Here is a 21,393-nt window from a genome sequence, read left to right as displayed (position 1 = left end):
TTTAACAACATTTGGACAGCGGCTTTGTGATATTTGCTATTGTGGAACGTCACTTGATGTGTGGATGATGGAAGAACGTGGTTGGGTGCATACCTTTACAGCTCCAAAATTTGATCTCAGCAATCCTACATCCACCAGGGCATGCCATCTTTATTTCCATGGCGACACGAAAGAAGAAAGTGTAAGTACTCTAGTTTGCTAGACCTGTATCAGACATATCACTGACATATAAAACTGTGTATTGTGTGGACTGACATACATTATTCTGTGGGTGTTAACACTGACATATATAATTTATCTGTCTATGTCTGACCAATGTCTATACATTTGTATGTATGTGCGTTTTGAAAAGAAGAAATTTGGGATTCAGAAGACCCCATCAGAGTATAGCCTACATAGGATGGTATTAAAACTTCTTGGTTTTAGTATGCGCTAGCACTTTAGTCATTACAGTGGCATTATGTGAAATTTTAAAATAGTTTGTGCAAGCAATTTTGATGTTTTTTCTGACAAACACGTGTCGAGCCTTTATATCCGTAACTCTTATTAAATAAAACCATTTTTTTTATTAGAGTGTAATGCTTTGTGTAGTAATAGAGCTTGCGTATTTCCTTTCAAGACTTTGAAGATGCCAAGGGTAGTAATTGATATTTGATAGTATAGGTATAGAGGCCGGATCTTCTCCACCCGGGTGGAAAACTTAACGTTTTACACCTTCCAAGATTATTTTGACACGTGCCCACTTAGTTAACACCCAAAATAAATGAGTTAGATAAAACCAATAAAAAAAAATCTAAACAAATCACTACAAAAAATATATATATATTCCATGTGTGGGTGCTTCTCTCCTCAATCTCGCCATCTCTCTTCTTTTACTCTTCTGTCTTACCCACATATTTTTTAGTCTTTCTATCCCTTTTTCTTGTTGTGACTTGTGACAGTAGAAGTGGCAAGTTTGTTCAAGACATCGGCATGACAATTGTTCCTTTTACTCCACACGAATCCAAAGTCTACGGGTATAATGTATGATGTTACACAAGAAGATTGTTTCGCACATTTAGAGCTCAACTTCAAATTTCACTTGCTAAGCTCAAAGGTAAACGGGGTGATAGGACTGACTTATAGACTGATTTATCGCAGTCAAGTTTGCTGGATGACTGCTCCAATGTCATGCAGTCATGCCATGATCTGATGCCTTACGACCACAACCATGCGACTGTGACCTTTCTGGAACTAGTTCAATAAAGGAGGATGTCAATACATAGATTAGATTGGTGCTTCTTCCAAACAACTTTGAATGTCATCGCTACTTGTACCAATTGTCGTCTTATCCACCTCCTCTTGTGTAATTTTTTTTGCAGAACTCCCTACGAAATGACCAAATAATAGAAGACAACACGCAATTAATCATAGGAACGATAGTGTTAAATAATTCAGTGATTTCAATGTCAGATAGACACTTACTTCCAGGGATCATCCCCCAACAACTATCATATCATCTTTGTTGTCTGTGTAAACTACCTGCCATCCTTTATCTGGTATGCGCAACAGCGGAAGAGACCTTCCATGTTAAATAGTTGCTCAATTAAATTCATTCAGCAAGTCGTAGTCATTCAGTTTCGAGAGGTCAATAGCTCTGCCAACCAAGTTTCCTTGCTTGTGAATCTTCATTTGGTTTACAAGGAACGAATCTTAAAGAGAGATAAATAACAATTCATGTATGAACTTTTTTTAGCTACTGTTTCACCCTCTAGATAATCACACACCCAATTGAGAGTGTAATCAGATGGGATAGGGCACTTTATCAAGCAGATACTCCTGCCATTTTTTAGCTTAAATTCACTCCTCTAACCGAAGTGGAACTTAAGGCTAATTCGGAGTTCACATGTATAGCATTGAGAACAATATATCTTCTTAATAATTCAAGAACATAATAATAGAGTAGTGAAAACACTCTGTTTACAAATTCATTGAATTTTAGACAAACACAATGTAAGTACGCAGGTTTTCCATTTTCACATCACGATTTTTTTTTTTTTTTTTTTTAGTGATTTGTTTAGATTTTCTTTAGTTACTTTCATTTTGAGTGTTAAACAAATGGATATGTGACAAAATCAAAATAATCTTGTAAGGTGTAAAACGTCAAGTTTTCCACCCGGGTGGAGAAGATCCGGCCTCTATACTATATAGGATCAAAACTGCTGTCGAAACATCTTCTTAGCTCTAATTTTACAGTTCTATTACATCCAGATTTCTGATACTGTGTACTATGAAGTATTCAACATTCCTTTACCAGAACTGCAAGTCTTAAAGACCCTTAAGGTTTCCTTCCAGCACGCGACAAACGACGAAGTAAGCATACATAGACTCGAAATTTTAGGCTGATGAATATATTTATTTATTGTACTTTAATATACCGAAGTCTAGCTCTGTTTCAGGTAGCTATTCACTATATTACTCTGCCAAAACAGAGTACTGTTGCGGATCTGATTAATGACCTGAAGAATAAGGTAACTATTGCCACTGTGCAAACACTTCATTTTATGTTCTCGTTGTAGTCGGTAGTGTTGGTATGTTTACTTCTAGTATTTGTTTTTTCTTTTGTGCTTATTATGATGTAGATTAAATTGGCGGAAACTTCAGTTTATTAAATCTACTCTTGAATTAAACAAAACAAAGAAACCTAAAAGACGACTCTTTTATTGAATCTCACAAATCATAAACTTCAACCTGCATAACCCTAATTACAAGCCCTTTTATTTATACTAAACCTAGAAACCAATAAACCAATAGAAAGCAGACATGTGTCCACTACTAACTAATGGATTCTTACACGACCATGGGCTTGGATTCGACTAAGGGGTGCACGCCCTCAACATCAGCAACACACTAATGTTCTACATCATATTAAGTTATGAGCTTTTCATTCATGAGATAAAGAATGTCTGGGAGTGGTTAAGTTGAAAGCCAAACCAATAAGAGATGCAATGCCACATTCAAAACTACCCTAAAACGAGCTCTAGTAAGTTAAAATCTGTGGTTGGTTACATCGGAGACGTCTGGATGGTTTTAGTCATGGAGGTTTGTCTTTGTACATTTGTGTTAGGCTTTCCTGCAGCCTAGCTCTCAACTGCGATTAGCGTTGTGTGTTCCAGCCAAGTCTGATTCAACATAAGTCTGAGCCAATGTTGCTGCACATTCATCTACACAAGTGGTTCCTGTCCCAAGTCCTTTGCCCAATGTTACTATGGAATCACCACTTGGTCCCTATTAACTACCTCATAGCTTGCTACTCTCCCTAAAGAGCCACTTACATTGATCTTTGTGGCATTTTTCTGCTGGAGCAAATTGTCGACGTTCTTTTATAGTGGAGCTATACCTGAGTTTACCGTATTCCCCATTTTCTCAAGATGAGTAACTTCTGGCACTGTGTTGTACATGTTAGCTTCATGTGTGCACTTTATTTTACACGTCACCACTTAATTCTTGCAGTACTATGATTCGATATATACATATACTTGTGGTCCCTTCCAAAATAGCTGCATTTCATAAATATCGAAGCAAAAGGCTGTGATCTAGGCACCATTTAAGGATTTGGAGGGACTTCTTTTTCTGAATTTTGACTGTATTCAGTTCCTCACTTCCTCATGCTTGCATAAAAGGTATTCAACATTATAAGTTTCAAAGAATTTATTTATTCTGTCACCAGGTGCCGAAGCCAACTTCATAAGCTTTGAAGTTCTTGAGACTTCTAAACTCAGGCCAATCATAGGATTTCCGGGTTTTGTCACATTGGTCTTTAATGGCTTTATTTTTGGTAGAATTTCCCCCATCTACGGTTAACTTCTGATCAAGCAGTAGCTTCCTTGACCACAATCACCACACCACACCAGCAGACCATACTGTATAATGGAATGCGACATAGGACCAACTTTTAGTGTGTGCATCTTCCTTAAAAGGATGGCAGCTTGCCAGCTTACCCAACCAACCTATGATTTATTTTTATATCTTTTCTATAATACAGTGCAGAATATGAAAACAATATGGCCCAAAAGAGTGAATTTTAGTAGAAATATTGCCCCTTACCACGTTACCAACATTGCTTTATTATGTGTAGAAAACCATCAGAGTGATTGCGATGTTTTTACTTTTAATCAATATGACCAGTACGCTTATTTTCATTGATTCATCACACCCTGCTTATTCATGGATTGGCCTAGAATCATATCGATATTGAATTGTACAGTTGACTTATCCTAGTTAGTTCTCTGTGACAGGTCGAGCTGTCTCATTCAAATGCGGAGCTTAGATTGCTTGAAGTTTTTTATCATAAGATTTATAAGGTTAGGTTTTAATTTAGTTACTATGACAATATACTGCAAACTTGTCATGTTATATATGGTTTCAATTTCGCTGTTAAATCCTTGCAGGTTTTTCCAACTAGTGAAAAGATTGAGCGCATAAGTGACCAATATTGGACCTTACGTGCCGAGGAGGCAAGTTGCATTTCATCGGTGGATACTAATATTTATTAGTGGATCAGTTTGAGTCCTTAAATCATTATGTTGATTTTTTTTGTTACATTGAATAAGTTGAGTTGCAGAATCAATAAAAAAAAAAGTGATCTACGTCATGGCTGGTTGTTACATTGAATAAGTTGGGTTACGATTTAGTACAATGTTTTGCTAGTATCCCTTTTAAAAAATGTTTTGAAATTTAAACTCTTCTTATATGTTGATTAAAGCAATGAATTTAAAAGTCAAAAACCTTGGTCCTCATGCTCACTTGATTCATGTTTATCATTTCACCCAAGATATCTCCCAAATGGTACTTGTGGACTGATGAAGAGCACTACTTGCACTCTGCTTGTTCAACCTGTTGTATGATCCTGCTTTTAAAATCTTGTCGTATTTTGACTTGCAGGTTCGAAATTTTGGGGAACCGTTCTTGTTTATCATTCATGATGGAGAGACTTTAGCTGAAATCAAAGTGCGTATACAGAAGAAATTGCAAATCCCGGATAATGAGTTTTCTATGGTATTTCTCTCCTGCACACTATAGATAGTTAGAAACTGTGGTTTTGGTGTTAAGTTCTACTCTGGTGAACACAAACTAAACTTGCACGTCTATCACATGATTTGGTGACTTTGCTCCATCACAACCTCTTTCTACATTCTAAAGGAGTATCTTCATGTGATGAAAACTAAATTTAAGATATATTCTATTGCTCAGTGGAAATTTGCATTTTTGTCGCTGGGTCAACCCAAGTACCTGCAGGACACAGATATCTTGTTGACTCATTTTCGGGTCTGTCCATCTGAACTTGATATATTTGCTTACCTCTGTTTCCTAGCTTATGCCTGCCCTTTTCTGATTTGTATTTCATCATTATTTTCTTTCTTATTGTTTTGTACATAGAGAAGAGATCCTTATGGAGCGTGGGAACAGTATCTTGGGTTGCAGCACCTTTAGTAGTTCTCCAAAACGCATATACTTATGGGGTCAATCGCTTTCATTGGCTTTGCATCATTTGTGATTTGGGTGAAGCATAGTTCACGATTCCGAAATCGTCAGAATTCCGACAAATTGAAAAACCGGAATTCCACTCGGAATTCCAGGTGATGTATCGAAATATGCAAGTTCTTCATTTTCACCGGAAAATTATACATGGCCGGAATTAAAATATTTTTTATTCATCTTTTATCATTTTATGTTCATTTAAACATTAAATGAAAATGAAAATGAAATAAAAATACATGAGCAATTAATTTTAAACAAATAAATATTCAATGGAATTTTAATTAAATTGTAAATCAATTTGTTGGTTAAATTTTAACCAACAAATAAAAATTAAAAATACAAATTACAAATTACCAAGTCAATTTTTTTTCATGTCTTAGACTCTTAGCCTCTTAGGTCCATTTTTTTCCCCAAACGACCTCCAAATTGTTTGAAAATTAGTTTACAACATTTGAAGGTTCAAAATAACCACAAAGTTAATAAAACGCTCAAAAAATTTCAACATAGTCTCTCTTGTAAATTTCACATTATACTTTATAAACCTGTCATAAATTCATACGCGTCATAAACTAACAAACATACAATCATACATATATGCATAGCCACAAAAACTTCTAACATAGTCTACCCTCAGAATTTCCGTTACACGCTTATAAACTGTCATAAATTCATATAAAATACTAAATACTAAACTATTTACTATATTAACAAACATATATATCCAAACATACGTAACCTAAAATACAAAGTTACAAAATAACAAAGAAGTCTAAGATATGAAAAATTATTACAACCCAAATGTCTTCAAAAGTCCAAATCCAAATGTCTCCCAACATCAATTAGAAACATAATTTCAAAACCTAAGTCTAAGTTCAAAAGCCTAATTAGAAGCATAGTTTAAACTAACACAAATCTCATAATACATAGTTATGCGCTTTCATCTGAGAATAAATGAATTGAGTGCAATATTGCTCCCAACTCATAGTATTCATGAACTTCAGATTATAATTATACACATATTGATCATAAGAACTCTGAGTAAGGTAGGTGCCCATCTGAAGTAGGTACCCAATGATGGGATACCCATCGTATTGAACAATAGCAGTCGGAGTCCAAATTTCTCCTACCTTCACAAAACCCGACTCACTAGTAGACGAAGGCTCCTAAGAAAAATCAAAATCAAGTATTGGTTTATTAGAAAAATAAATGATTTGAAATGTAAACAAACTTGGAAATAAACTTTATAAATACCTCAAACATTGCATACTGGTGGCCCATCTCCTGATGTGGTTGGAAATGATATGACTCGATCTCTTTACCAGAACGGGAATGATATGGCTAGCTCTCTTGCCCAGAAGGATAGCGATAATAGGAAGAGGCAGTACTACTTTCACCCGAGTAGTTCCCATAATAAGAAGAAGTATCACTTGCTCCACCGGGTTGTGCTCTCCTAGTTCTCTGGCGACTCCTAGAAACTCGTCTAGTTCCTTCCATGCGCCTCTCACCATCACCATCGAAAGCGTCAAAATCTACATCCCTGTCATATTGGCAATACAATTGATATGCATCCTCAGCAAGACCACCACCACCGCCACCACCACCATCATCACATCCATCATCATCATCATCAACATCATCATCATCGCCCTCCCCACCAACATCCATATCACCACCCTGCCCACCACCATTATCATCACTTGAATCACCAATAATATTATTATCTGGTTCCCCATCGGAATTAAATACTTCATCATCAGTGTAATCATGGTAATCTCCAATGGTGTCATTAGGTGGCTGTTCTTCTTCTTCCTAATCAAAGCGATGTCGATTTGGTAGGGGCGCGTGGTTCCTTATATCCTCTCCTAACATCTGTGCAATGAGGGGGTCAGGTAACCCGTCCTCACTATCTAAGTCGGGTAGTGGAGGGGGATTTCTAATCCACTCGAACAAAGGGTCCTCGGCCGGACTTCAAAGAAAGTAATGATGTAGATCAATCGGGTCATCTTGCTCCTTGACTCTTTTCAAGTGTTTCATCTTCAACCTCAAGTTGTAATGCACATAAACAAAGTCATGCAGAGTTTCATCATTCATGGTGTTTCTTTTCTTCAAATGGATCATCCCAAATGTGCTCCAGTTTCGCTCACACCCAGATGACGAACATGTTTGAGATAAAACTCGAATGGCTACTTCCCTGAGATTAGGTGCATCCTTCCCATATGAAAACCACCAATCAGCTGCATATATTCATTTACATGACTTCAGTAAAGCTTTAATACAAAGCTAAACACCACAATTTTTATTTAAAACCTACACGCTTACCCGGTTGAGTTGAACTCCTGCCATGCATAGCGGCTAGTGTACCAAAGGAACCATTTGCATCCAAAAAGGCCTTTAACTGTATATCACTTGTAAATATTAAATATTTAAAAGTAAAGGCAAATAATAAAGTAGCATGTTTCATTTCTTTTTTACCTCAATCATGCACTTTGCTTGTTTTGCAGGTTCGGCAACCAACTTTGCAATCACTACTTACAAAGCATCTATCAAATCCCCCCGGTTTGCCAAATCATTACTATATTGCTCGCTTGGATTTAGATAATAAGCTGAGAAACACATACGCATTCAATATGAGATAGAAAACTCCAAAATATATTTTTCATTCATTATAAATAAAGAACTCAAAACCTATAATTGCTTACCAGCCTTGTGCAAAACATGTGACAATTGTTTGTCCCATCTCCGGTCAATAATACACAAGATCCAAGCATGATATTTGGTTGCCCTCTGCACTTCACATCTCATCTGCTCCATTGCAGCATGCAAATATCCCATGGTAGGCTTTTCATCACCATCCACTAATCTCAAAACCTTTACCAAAGGTTTAAAAACTCTAACAAGCATCTTTATCTTTCTCCAAAATGACTTATCAGCTATGGTATCCTCAACCTTAAGTGCCATCACTGATGGTTTTCTTCCTTTAAGCGCCAACCAATTAGGTGATCTAAATATCTCTCTTAGCTTGTCCATTTTTTCCACCATGCACTTCAAAGCAATGTAATTGCTTGCAAATCTAGTAGGCCCTGGTCTCACAAGTTCTCCACCACACTTAGCCCGCATCAAATCAAGAACTTGAGGATGATTGTAAATGTAGGTTGTGACCTCCCTAGCTCGCTCAACATTTTTCTTCACAGCTGTTTTTCTACCCAACTCCTTCAAGATTAAGTCAATACAATGCGCAGCACAAGGTGTCCAAAACAAATTGTAACCTGAAATTGAAAACACAAAAGAAGTGTTTATAAGCAATTGCAATAGATTAACAAAAATTTATATCAATTATAATTTAAACATATTTACCAGGAGTATCCATAAGCACTTCTCCAGCTTTCTTGTAGTTGCTCCCATTGTCTGTAACAACTTGAACAATGTACTCTTTCCCTATCATATTAATCACCTCCTTCATATGTGCAAGTATGAAAATATGGTCTTTACAATGCCTTGACACCTCCTTTGAGGTATGGAAGACGGTCTGCCCATCACAATATACCATAAAGTTCATGATAGTCCTCCTAGTGGGCCCTGTCCAACCATCACACATAACTGTGACTCCATATTGCTTCCACTTCCTTTTCATTCTATCAATGTAAGCTTTCAATTCATCAAAATTTTTCTTCAAGTATTTATGCATTAACTCATGGAGAGAGGACCCCCCGCACCCCAATTCCCGCCCCTTGTCGCCTCATCTATCATAGGTGGTAGAAAGGATTTTTACACACAAAGATGTGGGGCAATCCCTGCCCATAGAGCAAACTTTGATACCAAGTCTTTAAACTGATCACCAAATCCCCTGTTAATAATATGTTTCACAGACGGTTGCCTTGCATCTTGATGTCTAAGGGCATCAAAGTCAACATCCCTAGGATAAGTTCTCTTATGAGAAGGATGGAAGTCACGCAATGTGCCATCAACTGAGGATGTAGACTTTCTTCCATGTGCCACAGTGTCTTGCCCAGAACCACGATAAGAAGATTGTTCTCTTCTTGATTGAGTTCTTGTATAACGGACTTGTACATCATCCCCACTTTCTGAATCAACAATAGTAGGATTGCACATAGTTTCCATTATATCTCTGTCAGCCCTTATTTTATCATATTTCTCTTGTTTCTTCCCTAACAAAAAATCTCTCATTATGACCCTCGCTTCACCAGGTACTTTAACACATTTTTCCACATCTTCATATCCACCCGCCAAATGTTATTTAAGATGAGTGATGCCACCTCCTTTAATGATTTTTTTGTAGTAATTGCATTCAAAGTGATTTTTCGAACCTGCTACCCTTGTACAATGATCCCATCCTATATCTTTAGGTCTTATCATTTTCGACAAATATTCACTACCAAAAAAGTGACTTTTAGCCTTGGACATATTGCCGCGGCTAGGGGTTTGGTGGCTATATCTTACTTGTTGCCACGACAAACTAAATATGTGGCAAGAAGTACCTTTTTGCCTCGTGATTATCCTTTTGTTGCAAAAGGTGCATTTTTTGCAACCGTTTCAATGTGGTCTTGGCTTTAAGTCGACCTTTCAGATTTAACAAATTTTGTGCGTGGCTTTAATTAAGTGTTTGGCGTCGATGGCTGCAAAAAGGCTATTTAAAACATTAAATAATTATTTTCATTAAAAAAAAATCAGAAAATAGAAAATAGATGTTAGCGTTCCTGCGGTTTTTTCGCTCGTTTATTTTGGTGAAAGTTGAATCTCAAATACAAAAAGAAAAAGAAGAAACCAAAAACCCAAATACTTTTCACCGGCTGCCGCACCAGTGCCTTCTTCTTCACCGCCACCTTCTTCACTTGATTCATTCTTTGCCTTCTTCTTCACCGGTTGCCTTCTTCTTCTTCTTCATACGCCTCCTCCATTGCTTACTTTACCTTGGGTAATCCATCATCTTCTCCCCTACGTTTTATTTTAGAGATTTGTTTAAGAAATCGATATTTTTGTGATTTGAAGCACTCTTAGTCACATAAACCGTGTAGATGGTATGGAGCTCCCGCACTCAAACCGCGGTTTGACGGATTTAGATCAAAGCTATTCAAAACCGCGCTTTGGATTTAAGGAACCGCTCTTTGCACTAAAGAATCAGTTAATTCATTTCTAATCATCCATTTAGATGAGTTTTTACGCTAGAGTAAAACACAAATCTAATTATCTATACAAACCATTCACTAATTTGAAGAACTTTAATAGATTCTCAACTTTAAATCAAAATATTGAAGATGAATTAATCAAAATCCAAAAAAAAAAAAAAAATTGGAAGAGATGAGAATATGACGATTTTATCGAACTAGCGAGTTTTGTTTCTCATAATTGATGAAATGGGTTTTGTCGAGATGTTGTCGTTCATGAAATTTTGGGTCTCAAGTGTGAAGAAGGTTTAAGGAAGAAGACCTGTACCACTATACTATACTCCCCATCTCATAGTAGCACTAGTGTAGTATAACTTATTTTTCTCAGTTTTACAGCCAACTCAATAGCTAATTATGTTTTTGTCCTTTCTCCTAATTCTACTTCTTTTTCAATCCTTCGTAATTTTTTTTTTTGGTTAGAATCATTTGTAACTTTGTTATCAAACATTTGATTTATTAATCCTTTATTAATTACTTTGAGAACACACAAGAAAAAATCAAGTATGATAACTAGCATTTGTTACTCAGTACTTCATTAATTAGTAAAATTACTAGTATATATAAGCGCTCTGTGGGCACTCTCAAAGTGGGAGCTTCTTAAGTTAGGCGCTCTCGGGATCTCGCTCCCGCTTAACGATCTGGTGACTAAGTCAAGCACTTCATTATTTTATTTAAATCTAAATATCGTAAGAATATTTGATCAATTGATTCGACTTTTCTATTGTTAGAATATTGTATATATATATATGAGGTTTTAATCCAATTTATGTTATTTTTGGATAAAAAGTTCGACTTTTCAAATTTAAAGCTTTAGCTTTCCTCGTATTGAGTTCTAGTTATGTTTTCATGGCTATTGCTTTCTTCAATTATGTGAGACCAATATTTGGTGGTAAATCCCACATTTGGACAGTTAATATGGCCTTGTCACAGTCTTTTTTTTTATTGGGTCTCCTATGTTATGTTAGGATATGTTAGTGAATATATTAATTTTTGAACTTGATGTAGGATATGATATTCTTGCTGAACAAGATTGTTTTTTTTTTTTTTTTTTTTTTTATGTAGTTGTAGTTCAGTTTTTAAATGGATAAAAGTTGGATGGATCCGACTCTAGGAAGATGTAGTCGTAAGTATATACTTGGTTGTGATAAATTTATCGAGTTTTCTTGGAATAATCGAATTAAGGAACTTGGTGGTGAGATTTACTGCCCATGTGTAGGATGCCTTAATCTAATGTTATTGCCTAAACATATAGTGGAACATCATATAAAGAATCGCGGGTATACTACGGAGTTATGTCCGTTGGACAAAGCATGGGGAGAGTGTGGAGGTAAATACCGAAGTCTAATCAGGGTGATGATATGCATACAATGTTGCAAGATGCATTAGGATTTCAAAACATGGTTGGTATAGACAATGACATACCACCTAGTTCGAATACAAATGAGTCTAGTTCAAATTGACTTTCGAACGGATGAGCCAAATGAAGAAGCACATAAGTTTTATAAGTTGTTGAAGGAAGCGGCATTACACCCTTGTACCCCGGCTGTACTAAGAGTTCAAAATTGTCTTTTCTAGTACGATTGCTTCATGTAAAGTGTCTTAACGGCTGGAGTAATCATTCGCTTGACATGTTGCTTGAGGTATTAAATGATTCACTTCCAAATGACATCAATATGCCCAAGAATCATTATGAATCAAAAACAACCGGGATCTTGGGATGGAGTGCATTAAGATAGACGATGTCCTAATGATTGTATGTTGTATTGGAAGGATAATAAACCAGTCATGGACAAGGATAACTGTGATGTATGTGGTGAGTCAAGATGGATCACGACTTCGGAGTGTACAGAAAATAGAGTTAGTTCATCTGCAAAACCTAAGAAAAAGGCTACTAAGGTTTTGCGATACTTTCCTATAAAGCCAAGACTCCAAAGATTATTTATGTGCTCAAAAACTTCTAAAGATATGAGATGGCATGCTGATGATCGTACGAAAGATGGTGCTTTGAGGCATCCAGCTGACTCCAAGGAATGGAAAAGCTTAGACCAAAGATATCCTTCATTTGGTTTAGAATCTCGCAATGTCAGACTCGGAATGGCTAGTGATGGCTTCAATCCTTTTGGTAGTCTTAGTTCTATTCATAGCACTTGGCTCGTTATTCTAGTTCCGTATAATCTGCCGCCTTGGATGTGTATGAAACAACCTTTTCTCATCATGTCATTGCTAATTCCTGGCCCTAGCAGTCCGGGAAATAACATTGACGTGTACTTGCAGCCATTGATTGATGAGTTAAAGGAGTTGTGGGAGAAGGGAGTTGAGATGTATGATGCCTCTTCAAAACAGAATTTTAAAATGCATACAGCTGTTTTGTGGACTATTAATGACTTCCCAGCATTTGCTAATTTGTCCGGATGGAGCACTAAAGGACAACTTGCCTGTCCCTCTTGCCATGAGAAGACTTGCTTAAAATGGTTGCAAAATGGGAAAAAGTTCTGTTATATGGGAAGTCGTAAATTCCTGCCACTTGATCATAGATATCGAAAGAATAAGAGTTCTTTTGATAACAAGACAGAAATGGGAGTTGCTCCAAGCCCCTTTACTGGAAGTGATGTACTTGCTCAATTACATGGATTCGACCAAATCACATTTGGTAAGGTGAATAGTGATAAGGTTATTGGACAAAAGAGAAGTCGAGAGGATAATTCTTTGCCACACAATTGGAAGAAGATTAGTGTATTTTTTGAGCTCCCATATTGGAAATACCTTTGTTTACTCCATAATCTAGATGTCATGCACATTGAAAGAACAACGGTGAAAGTTGGCTTGGGACACTGCTGAATTTAGAGAAGAAATCAAAGGATAACCCAAGTCAAGACAAGATTTGGTGTTAATGGGTATGCGAAAAGTCACTTCATCCGATAGCTAAAGAGGGTAACAAATACTATATCCCCCGCTCCCTTTACCTTGTCCTTGATCGAGAAGAGGAAGCTTTGTCAAATCTTGAAAGGTATTAAAGTTCGGATAATTTTTCATCAAATATATCGCGTCATGTTCAAATTGTGAAAGAATGCAAAATACCGGCCTAAAAAGCTATGATTGGCATGTTCTAGTGCAAAGAATCAAGCGCTTCCGGTTCCCAACACGTGGAATCTTACCTAAGGAAGTTACATTGGTTCTTGTTGAACTCTCTAATTTCTACAAGCAGTTGTGTTCAAAAGTATTATGGGTTGCAGAGTTGGAACATCTTGAGTACCAGATTGCTGTCACACTATGCAAAATGGAAATGATATTTCCTCCATCATTTTTTGATGTTATGGTGCACTTGCCTATTCATTTAGCTGGTCAAGCTAAGCTCGGTGGACCAGTGTACTATCGATGGATGTACCCAATCGAAAGGTCAGTAAGTAAAGATAATAGTAATGGTTACTTTTGTTTGTATTTTGTTAAAATTTGAACTTAAATTTTGTTATATTTTATATTTATTCAGGTACTTGTACACTTTGAAGAAGTATGTTCGTAATAAGAGTAGACCAGAGGGATCCATTGCCGAAGGGTATCTTGCTGATGAATGCTTGACTTTCTGCTCAAGATACTTAGATGATGGGATGGAGACTAAGTTCAACCGGACAGGGAGGAATGAAGAGTTCCGAGTTGTTGGATTGGATGGACAATTTTCTATTTTTCGGGATCTGATGCGTGTTTTTAGGGAAAGGAACGTTTAGCACTTTAACAGACGATGAGTGGGAACAAGCTCATTTGTATGTGCTAATCAATTGTGAGGAAGTGGTACCATTTATTGAGTAAGTCCACTTTATTGAAATTGTGCCTTAGTTAAAAGAAATATTATTTATAAACCTATGTCGTAAATGCAATAATGTTTTGTACATGAAACACAAACAAGTGATTAGGGATGAGCTCGGGCGGCGGGAAAGTGCTAGGAATGTGGACCGTATTCATAATGAACGGTTTGGTAAATGGTTTGAAAACCAAGTAAGTGTTAATTGTATGTAGTTAGATTATGTATATCAGTTTATGTACTCTATTTACTTTTTTTCCAAAGTAGTTTTGTAGATAGCAATATGATTTCCTTTGTTTAGTAACATGCCTCAAGAAGGATTCTACTTGTTTTATTTATATTTATATTTAGCTGATTTAGGGATATTTAGAGGATGTTTAGTACAGTTTAGATTTAGTTTCTTATTTAGGGATGTTTGTTCTACTTGGAATTTAGTCTGTAGGTTCCTAGAACATTGGTAATTAGTCCGTCAACACAAAGAACAAGGAAAAAAATAGGAAGATGTTAGTAAAATCTCTCTCCCCCCCCCCCTGCATTAGTTGTTTCCTTTTTTTTGGGTCCTGGAGAGTGGAAGACAAAGAATGTCTCTCAGATTACCGAGTAATTAGTTGTAATAGCTCTTTTTCTTTGCTTCAGAGTATATCTTGATCTAATGTCGATCTACTATAATGACTTTACTTGATCTAGTTGTGTTATCAATAGTGATAAAGTTATTAGGGCTATTCAAAATTTCAAACCTTATAATAATTACTCATGTACAACAATTTATATTCTACTTCAGATAGAGTGTTCTGAGGTCTGAGCCTCAAACCTTGTAATAAAAGTCCAATATTCTGCCATGTTGTTTGTTGCAAAAGAAGCCATTTTTTTGTCTTCTTTCTTTTTGATTGGAGCTACTTGCTACTGATTGCTTATGTTTACTGAAGTTCAACATTATTTTTTTCTCCTTATCTGAATAGGTCCAGCAAATGAAAAAGGATGGAGAGTTGGTCAGCGAGCAACTTCAGAGTTTAGCATATGGTCCTAGTCGATTTGCTTCTTGTTTCAAGGGCTGTATTGCAAATAGATACAGATTTCACACAAAAGCTCGTGAGTCACGAAGGAAAACTCAGAATAGTGGAGTTTTTGTATCAGTAGAAACGTCAAGCTTTGCGAGCGCGAAAGACATGAACCCAGTGACCGGTAGTGTGGGTTATTATGGTGTGTTGAATGACATAGTTGAGTTGCGTTATTGCAAGGAGAATAGAGTGTTTCTGTTCAAGTGTGATTGGTGGGATGTTATGACTCGCGCATGAATGAAAATAGATGAATATGGGTTCACTACTGTGAACTTTACACGAACCTTAGCTACGAGTGAACCGTTTATTTTAGCATCTCAAGCTGAACAAGTTTTTTATCTCCAAGATAATTTGGATGATAATTGGCGAGTTGTGTTAAAGACGCTTCCAAGGGACTTGTATGATATGGGTTCAAGATGGTTGAGTCGTTGAAGATAACACGTCTTGCATGCAGCAAGATGTGGATAACATAGTTGACAGCACACACGACATTAACGGTTGGACTAGGAGTGAGATTGATGGAGTAGAAGTTGTTGCGGATACTATTGATGAAGATATCATTGACGGTGTCGAATGTGATGAAGACTTCATCAATGATAGTGATTGTGATGAAGACATTGATAGTGATTGTGATGAAGACAATGACAGTGACGATGATTATATGGTGTTTTTTGTGCTATTTTTTTTTGTGGGAACAAACTCATTTTTTGTGCTGTTTTTTTTTTTGGGAACAAACTCGTTTTTTGTGCTTATTTTTTTTTTTTTTTTTTTTTTTTTTTTTTTTTTTTATGTTTTGGGAGTGGTTATTATCTAGTGTCTTCCTTGATGGATTTACTTGATGAATTGCTTTATGTGACGATTTAGACAGGTGCAATGGTCAAACGATTTCGAGAGGATCCTAATGGTGACGAGAGCGGTAAGTTTAACTAAACATTCTAGTTAATTATTGTCTTATGTTTAATTAATGAAGCTTTGGGCTTATGTACAGCTGGAAAGTGGGTAAGGGGCACTTCTACCCTTCCTAAGGTATTTGACCAACCAAATGGCTCAAAGTTGGAATTGGTATGGAAAGGCAGACAACCAGTGGGACCTCGGAAACATCCAAGCTTGTTCTCTGAATATCTTGGAGTATTAATGGCAACGTCACGTCGATTTGATTGGACAAAAAATTGGGAGCTCCAAGATGTAGGCGACAAAGAGTGGTTATGAGATAACATTAAGGTATGGACATTTGGATCTGCACACACTTGCACTAATTTAAAAAAACTGTCTATTTCATTTCTTAGTAGATCTTTTTGTCTCTCATTTTAGGATAAATGGGAACTTGATGAGACCCGGAAGGAGCCCACTTTGGCTCTGATTTCCGGGGATGAATTCAGAAACAAAAAGAGTAAATGGAAAAGGAACTTTTATACCCGCTATGCCACATATGAAGAACGTATAAGCCATAGGCCAGAGCAACTATCGCAACAGGAGTGGGTTCAACTTATGGAGTTTTGGGATACTCCGGAGCATCAAATAAGAAAAAGTGTAATGTTTAGCTTAAGTATTTTTTATAGGGTACAATACTAACTAGGAGATCTTTTTGTATAGGCAATTTCTAAACGTAACGAGGGGCTAACCGTGCTAAGCAAATAGCAAAGCATCTTTCTTTGGAAGAATAAGTTTTCCCGGTTTGAAGAGATAATGGTACATATGCTTATTATTTTTTATTTCCTACTCGCGGCATTGAATTTGACTAGTGATTAACAATTAATAAATTTCTTTATATTTGGTTAGAGTCGAGGCTGGAGCACCCCCTTCCCTAGGAGATCTTTTTGTGAGGACTCACACAAGTTCACAAACGCATGACGTTCTTGATGATCAATCAAGAGAATACATTGTATGTAACAATTTCATCTTAGTAATAGCTTCAGGTTTAAATATCATACTCGGCTGTATTTAATATCCGTGGTGTTTTTTTTTTTTGGAATACGAAGCACAAAATGAAAGACCTAGCAGGTATAGATGAACATGGGACACAACTACCTCTCTCAGATGAGATCTATAGGGAAGTGATGCCTCCATAGCGGCATGGACGTGTGAGGTTGAAGGGACGAGGTGCAACCAGCTACTTTGGCTCCCGACTATCTTCAGACAATCGTGTGAATGACCTGGAAAGCCAGTTGGCTGAAATGGAAAGAGTAGCACAAGAGAAGGAGGAGGAAAGACGACTTAAGATTGAAGAGATTAAGAGGCAAGCACAAGAGAAAGATGAGCAAAGGCGACATGAAATAGATGAGATGAAGAGGGCATTGGATGCACAAGAGATGGACATGGAAACACGACTTATGCAAAAGGTGGCTAATTTTGCCCAAATGGTATCACGTAGGTACGTAAACATGCTTAGTTTCTTGTCTATGAATGTTCTTTTTCTTTATAATCTGAGCTGGTCTCTTAAAGTCTGTAGTTATCTTCACCCTGTTAAAAAACCTTCCTAGATGCATATCAAGTACTTGCAACTTTGAGTCCAAATAGTATTTAAGTAGTTGCTTAGAGTTCAAGTCAGGAACCCGATATACACTGGTTTCAATAAACTTCCCTTTTTGTACCCTAAGAATGTAATTCAGTAGATTGATCAAACTGTTTATATCAAATAGAAGTCAGAGTGGCAGACCACTTGACAATTGTGATGCCAACTAGATAAAATTTCCGATGTGAAACTAATAAAACCACATACTAAAACTTTTTTTCTTTCTAAAGGGTAATTTGTATAAATAGCAAACAAATGGGTTACAAGTTGTTACAGTACAAGTGAAGTAGCTCATGAGAATGGAGGCACTCTTGATTTAATATCCTCGGTATATTTCACGCATTGAATCTATAGTAGTTAAGATGCGTAATACTCCTTATCAACTTTTTTGCTTGCCACATGTTCTGATTTCCCTTTGTTAAGAAAAATATCATGGTCCTGGAATCAATTTGCACCCTGATCTTTTTGATGCCGTGCCTTAGTGCCTTAGTACCTTACTAAGTCCCTGCTCCACTGTTTGCATCTCAATCAGCTCTATGGATTTCTTGCTGGCCTTTCCATGACTTGCTGCAGCCACTTCTTCTTCCTCATTGCGAATGACTGCTGCCCATCCACCCAACACCCCTTGAAGAGGACCATCTGTGTTGAGATTATTTACAGCCACTTCTGCTTTGTTCCAACTGCATAATTTCTGTTGCTTCCTCTCGATTTGATCATCAACATTCCAAGTATCCATGAACTGTTACGTTTCTGGTCCTCTCTCCCTCTTGATGTCAAATGCCATCAGCCTAGGAAAGAAATGCAGAACTCTGAAGGTCTAGTGAGTTGCAGATGCAGTCAGTGTAATCTTCAATTATGTCCATGCTAAGTTTTTACCTGCGGTAGAGCAATACTAAGTTACTAACCCTTGCAAATACGCAAATGCATCCACCGTTCGTGCTAGTCGCCAAGTATTAGAAACTAGACTTAAGGGTGCATTGGATGGTGGGCTTGACATTCCTCACAGTGACAAGAGATTTGCTGGATTTAAGAAAGAGAATAAGCAGTTGGATGCAGGGGTTCACCGAAAGTATGTCTATGGTGGCCATGTTGCTGCTTATATGATGACGCTAATAGAGGATGAGCCAGAGAAGTACCAGACCCATTTCTCTGAGTACATCAAGAAAGGCATTGAAGCTGATGGGATAGAAGAACTGTACAGAAAGGTACATGCTGGTATTTGTGCTGATCCAACAGCATGGAAATTGGAGAAAGAGGCTCCGAAGGCACACAAGAGGTTCAACTTGAAGAAGCTGACATATGATGAGAGGAGACCTTCGGATCGGCCCGCCGACCGATTGTCAAGCCCCGCTTCTTCTTCACGGGAGGGAAGTGTTTAATCTGCTACTCTTGCATTGCCTTCTTGTGAGATCGTAGGATCGAAGAAGCAAGAAGTTTATTCAACCGGGACATCTACTTTCTTTCTTTGAATGGACATTTGTTTGAAAGCACCTATGTTTATCAAACCCCCGCTTTTTGTGGGTAGAAAGCGATTTGACTTATTAGCGCGGTGGCATGAAACAAATCTCGGTGATCGATGTCTCAATGCCCAATTTCGCCCGTACACCAGAGCATCGATTTGTCAAAACAAATCTTAGAGAAAAAGCAGTCAACGGGATCCATACTTGAAGTGGAATCAAGATAGAGCTGTCTAGCAGAAAGGGATTGAATGCGCTGAACTCTGCTGCAGGAGCAGATGATGATGAGAATGATGATTAGAGATAGTTCACCTGATCCATTATGCATTTTTGTCGTTTTTGTTTCTTGTCAAGAGTTTCCCGTGGGACCTTTTCTCTTATGCTCTCTAGATTTGCTATGTTTTCAGTTATCTACTATTTTATAGTTTTGGATATTTACAACTTGAAAAGGTAAACTTTGAGGGATTTTTTTTTGGTAGGCAAGCGGGGTTTTTAACGAGGTCCCCTACCCCATTCCATTAAAATAAAAGTAATGATAGCTTGTTACAATCTCACATATTCCATGCCTATAGCATCCTCATATACAATTTTCCTAATATCCTCTGAAAAAGAACTAGGAATTATATCAACTTTCCTTACATTTGGTACATTTTTAGCTAAAGCATCCGCCAGTTTGTTTGCTTCTCGGTACACATGAAGAAGTTTAAATTTTTCGAGCTGCCCTACCAGACTTTCAATATTTCTAACAAGCTTTTTCTTGCCACTTACAATGCGCCCCTTACTAGGGGTGGGAATTTGGCCCCTAACGACCCTAATCCATACGACCGACCCGACCCTAAGCCCTATAAAGCCCTCACAACTAAAGCCCTCCACAGAGTTTTAGGGGCCCGGCCCGCCCTAATGCCTTCTAGTAAGGGGCTAGGGCTAAGATTCTAAAACATAGGCCGACCTTAACCAAGCCCTAACCGCCCCTGTTTCACACTTTCACTATAAATACACATACCATAATTGTCCAACTCTTTGTTTAAATATTTTCAATTAAAATAACATTGTCCTTTGTAATTTATCACTTACACCCAAGGGTACTTCCAATAACTTGTCTTATATAACAAAACTTGTCAACTTAATGACCATGAAGAACAATGAGCACTAGCCTAATAAAAATAAGACTTTATTCCTTTGATCATCAAGTCAAAGTCCATAACTTATTATTCTCAATTTCTTTTCTCACTTATTTCTTATAAATTATATTTTTATTCACATCCAAGCCAAGTCTAAAACTAAAGATTTCCTTCCACACCATTAAAGCAAAATACAGAGCAGACATTTGTAACATAGAAACCAAAAACAACCTTTGTCGAGGAAAAATGACATTTGTAATCTCAAACCTTTCTCCATCACTTGTTCAAAAGCCAATATTTTCATTTCCATATACAAAGCTTGAATCACTTTTAAATTAGAAGAAAGGTAATATTATATTTGTTTGAATATATTATAGAAATAATTTATGATATTACAAATAGTTTAACAACTTCCATGACCCTTAACCAAAACTATTATGTTTCTTCTTTATATCTATTACTTTTTCCTTTAAAATGATAATATAATTATTTGTCTATGTATTTCAATTTAAAATGTAATTTTAGTGATGTTTGAGTACAAGGAAGAACAAATTCCGAACTCTCGATGTACTTCAGTTCATTAGAATGTGGATGTGCATTTTAAATTTTTGGACTTATACATGATTATTACTAGATTGGTTGGACTTTGAGTTTGTAGATTATTGTACATTTTTGTAATATAAATGAGTTTTAAAACTGATGTAGTAAAAAAAAAGAAAATATATAGGCCCGACCCTAAAGCCTTT

At 36.8% G+C, this 21,393-nt stretch overlaps 2 protein-coding genes, 1 long non-coding RNA gene and 1 pseudogene across 6 annotated transcripts; 3 read left to right on the top strand and 1 right to left on the bottom strand.

The window, feature by feature from the left end:
• Positions 1–870: 870 nt before the first annotated feature.
• On the top strand, positions 871–6,103 carry LOC147492919 (ubiquitin C-terminal hydrolase 12-like). Of its 3 annotated transcripts, none has more exons than XM_086565801.1 (8): positions 871–1,538; positions 2,251–2,352; positions 2,439–2,510; positions 4,278–4,343; positions 4,431–4,496; positions 4,924–5,037; positions 5,233–5,307; positions 5,424–6,103. In XM_086565801.1, the coding sequence occupies exons 1-8, from the start codon at positions 1,446–1,448 to the stop codon at positions 5,550–5,552; spliced, it is 717 nt and encodes a 238-aa protein (XP_086421927.1). In that variant the 5' UTR covers positions 871–1,445; the 3' UTR covers positions 5,553–6,103. The 3 variants fall into 3 exon arrangements, with proteins under 3 accessions (XP_086421927.1, XP_086421928.1, XP_086421930.1); XM_086565802.1 differs by having other exon boundaries at positions 871–1,096; positions 5,424–6,101; XM_086565804.1 differs by having other exon boundaries at positions 5,419–6,082.
• Positions 6,104–7,517: 1,414 nt separating this feature from the next.
• On the bottom strand, positions 7,518–10,821 carry LOC147492918 (uncharacterized). The gene is made up of 5 exons (XM_086566304.1): positions 8,875–10,821; positions 8,220–8,786; positions 7,993–8,123; positions 7,840–7,915; positions 7,518–7,754 (listed from the first exon to the last, which is right to left on the bottom strand). Exons 1-3 carry the CDS (start codon positions 9,203–9,205, stop codon positions 8,050–8,052), a joined length of 972 nt encoding a protein of 323 aa, XP_086422430.1. The 5' UTR covers positions 9,206–10,821; the 3' UTR covers positions 7,518–7,754; positions 7,840–7,915; positions 7,993–8,049.
• A 3,132-nt stretch (positions 10,822–13,953) lies between these two features.
• On the top strand, positions 13,954–15,952 carry LOC147492917 (uncharacterized; annotated as a pseudogene). The gene is made up of 4 exons (XR_015200193.1): positions 13,954–14,099; positions 14,191–14,503; positions 14,591–14,693; positions 15,459–15,952. The product of XR_015200193.1 is annotated as an uncharacterized LOC147492917 (transcript).
• Positions 15,953–16,311: 359 nt separating this feature from the next.
• LOC147492916 (uncharacterized) lies at positions 16,312–17,063 on the top strand. Its single transcript, XR_015200418.1, has 3 exons — positions 16,312–16,473; positions 16,546–16,778; positions 16,869–17,063. It is a non-coding gene; the product is annotated as an uncharacterized LOC147492916 (long non-coding RNA).
• Positions 17,064–21,393: the final 4,330 nt, after the last annotated feature.

The sequence above is a fragment of the Coptis chinensis genome, chromosome 6, assembly GCF_015680905.1.
Source record: "Coptis chinensis isolate HL-2020 chromosome 6, ASM1568090v1, whole genome shotgun sequence".
NCBI lineage: Eukaryota > Viridiplantae > Streptophyta > Magnoliopsida > Ranunculales > Ranunculaceae > Coptis > Coptis chinensis.
The sequence above is the reverse complement of the archived record's forward strand: the minus strand, read 5'-3'. Positions and strand labels throughout refer to the sequence as shown.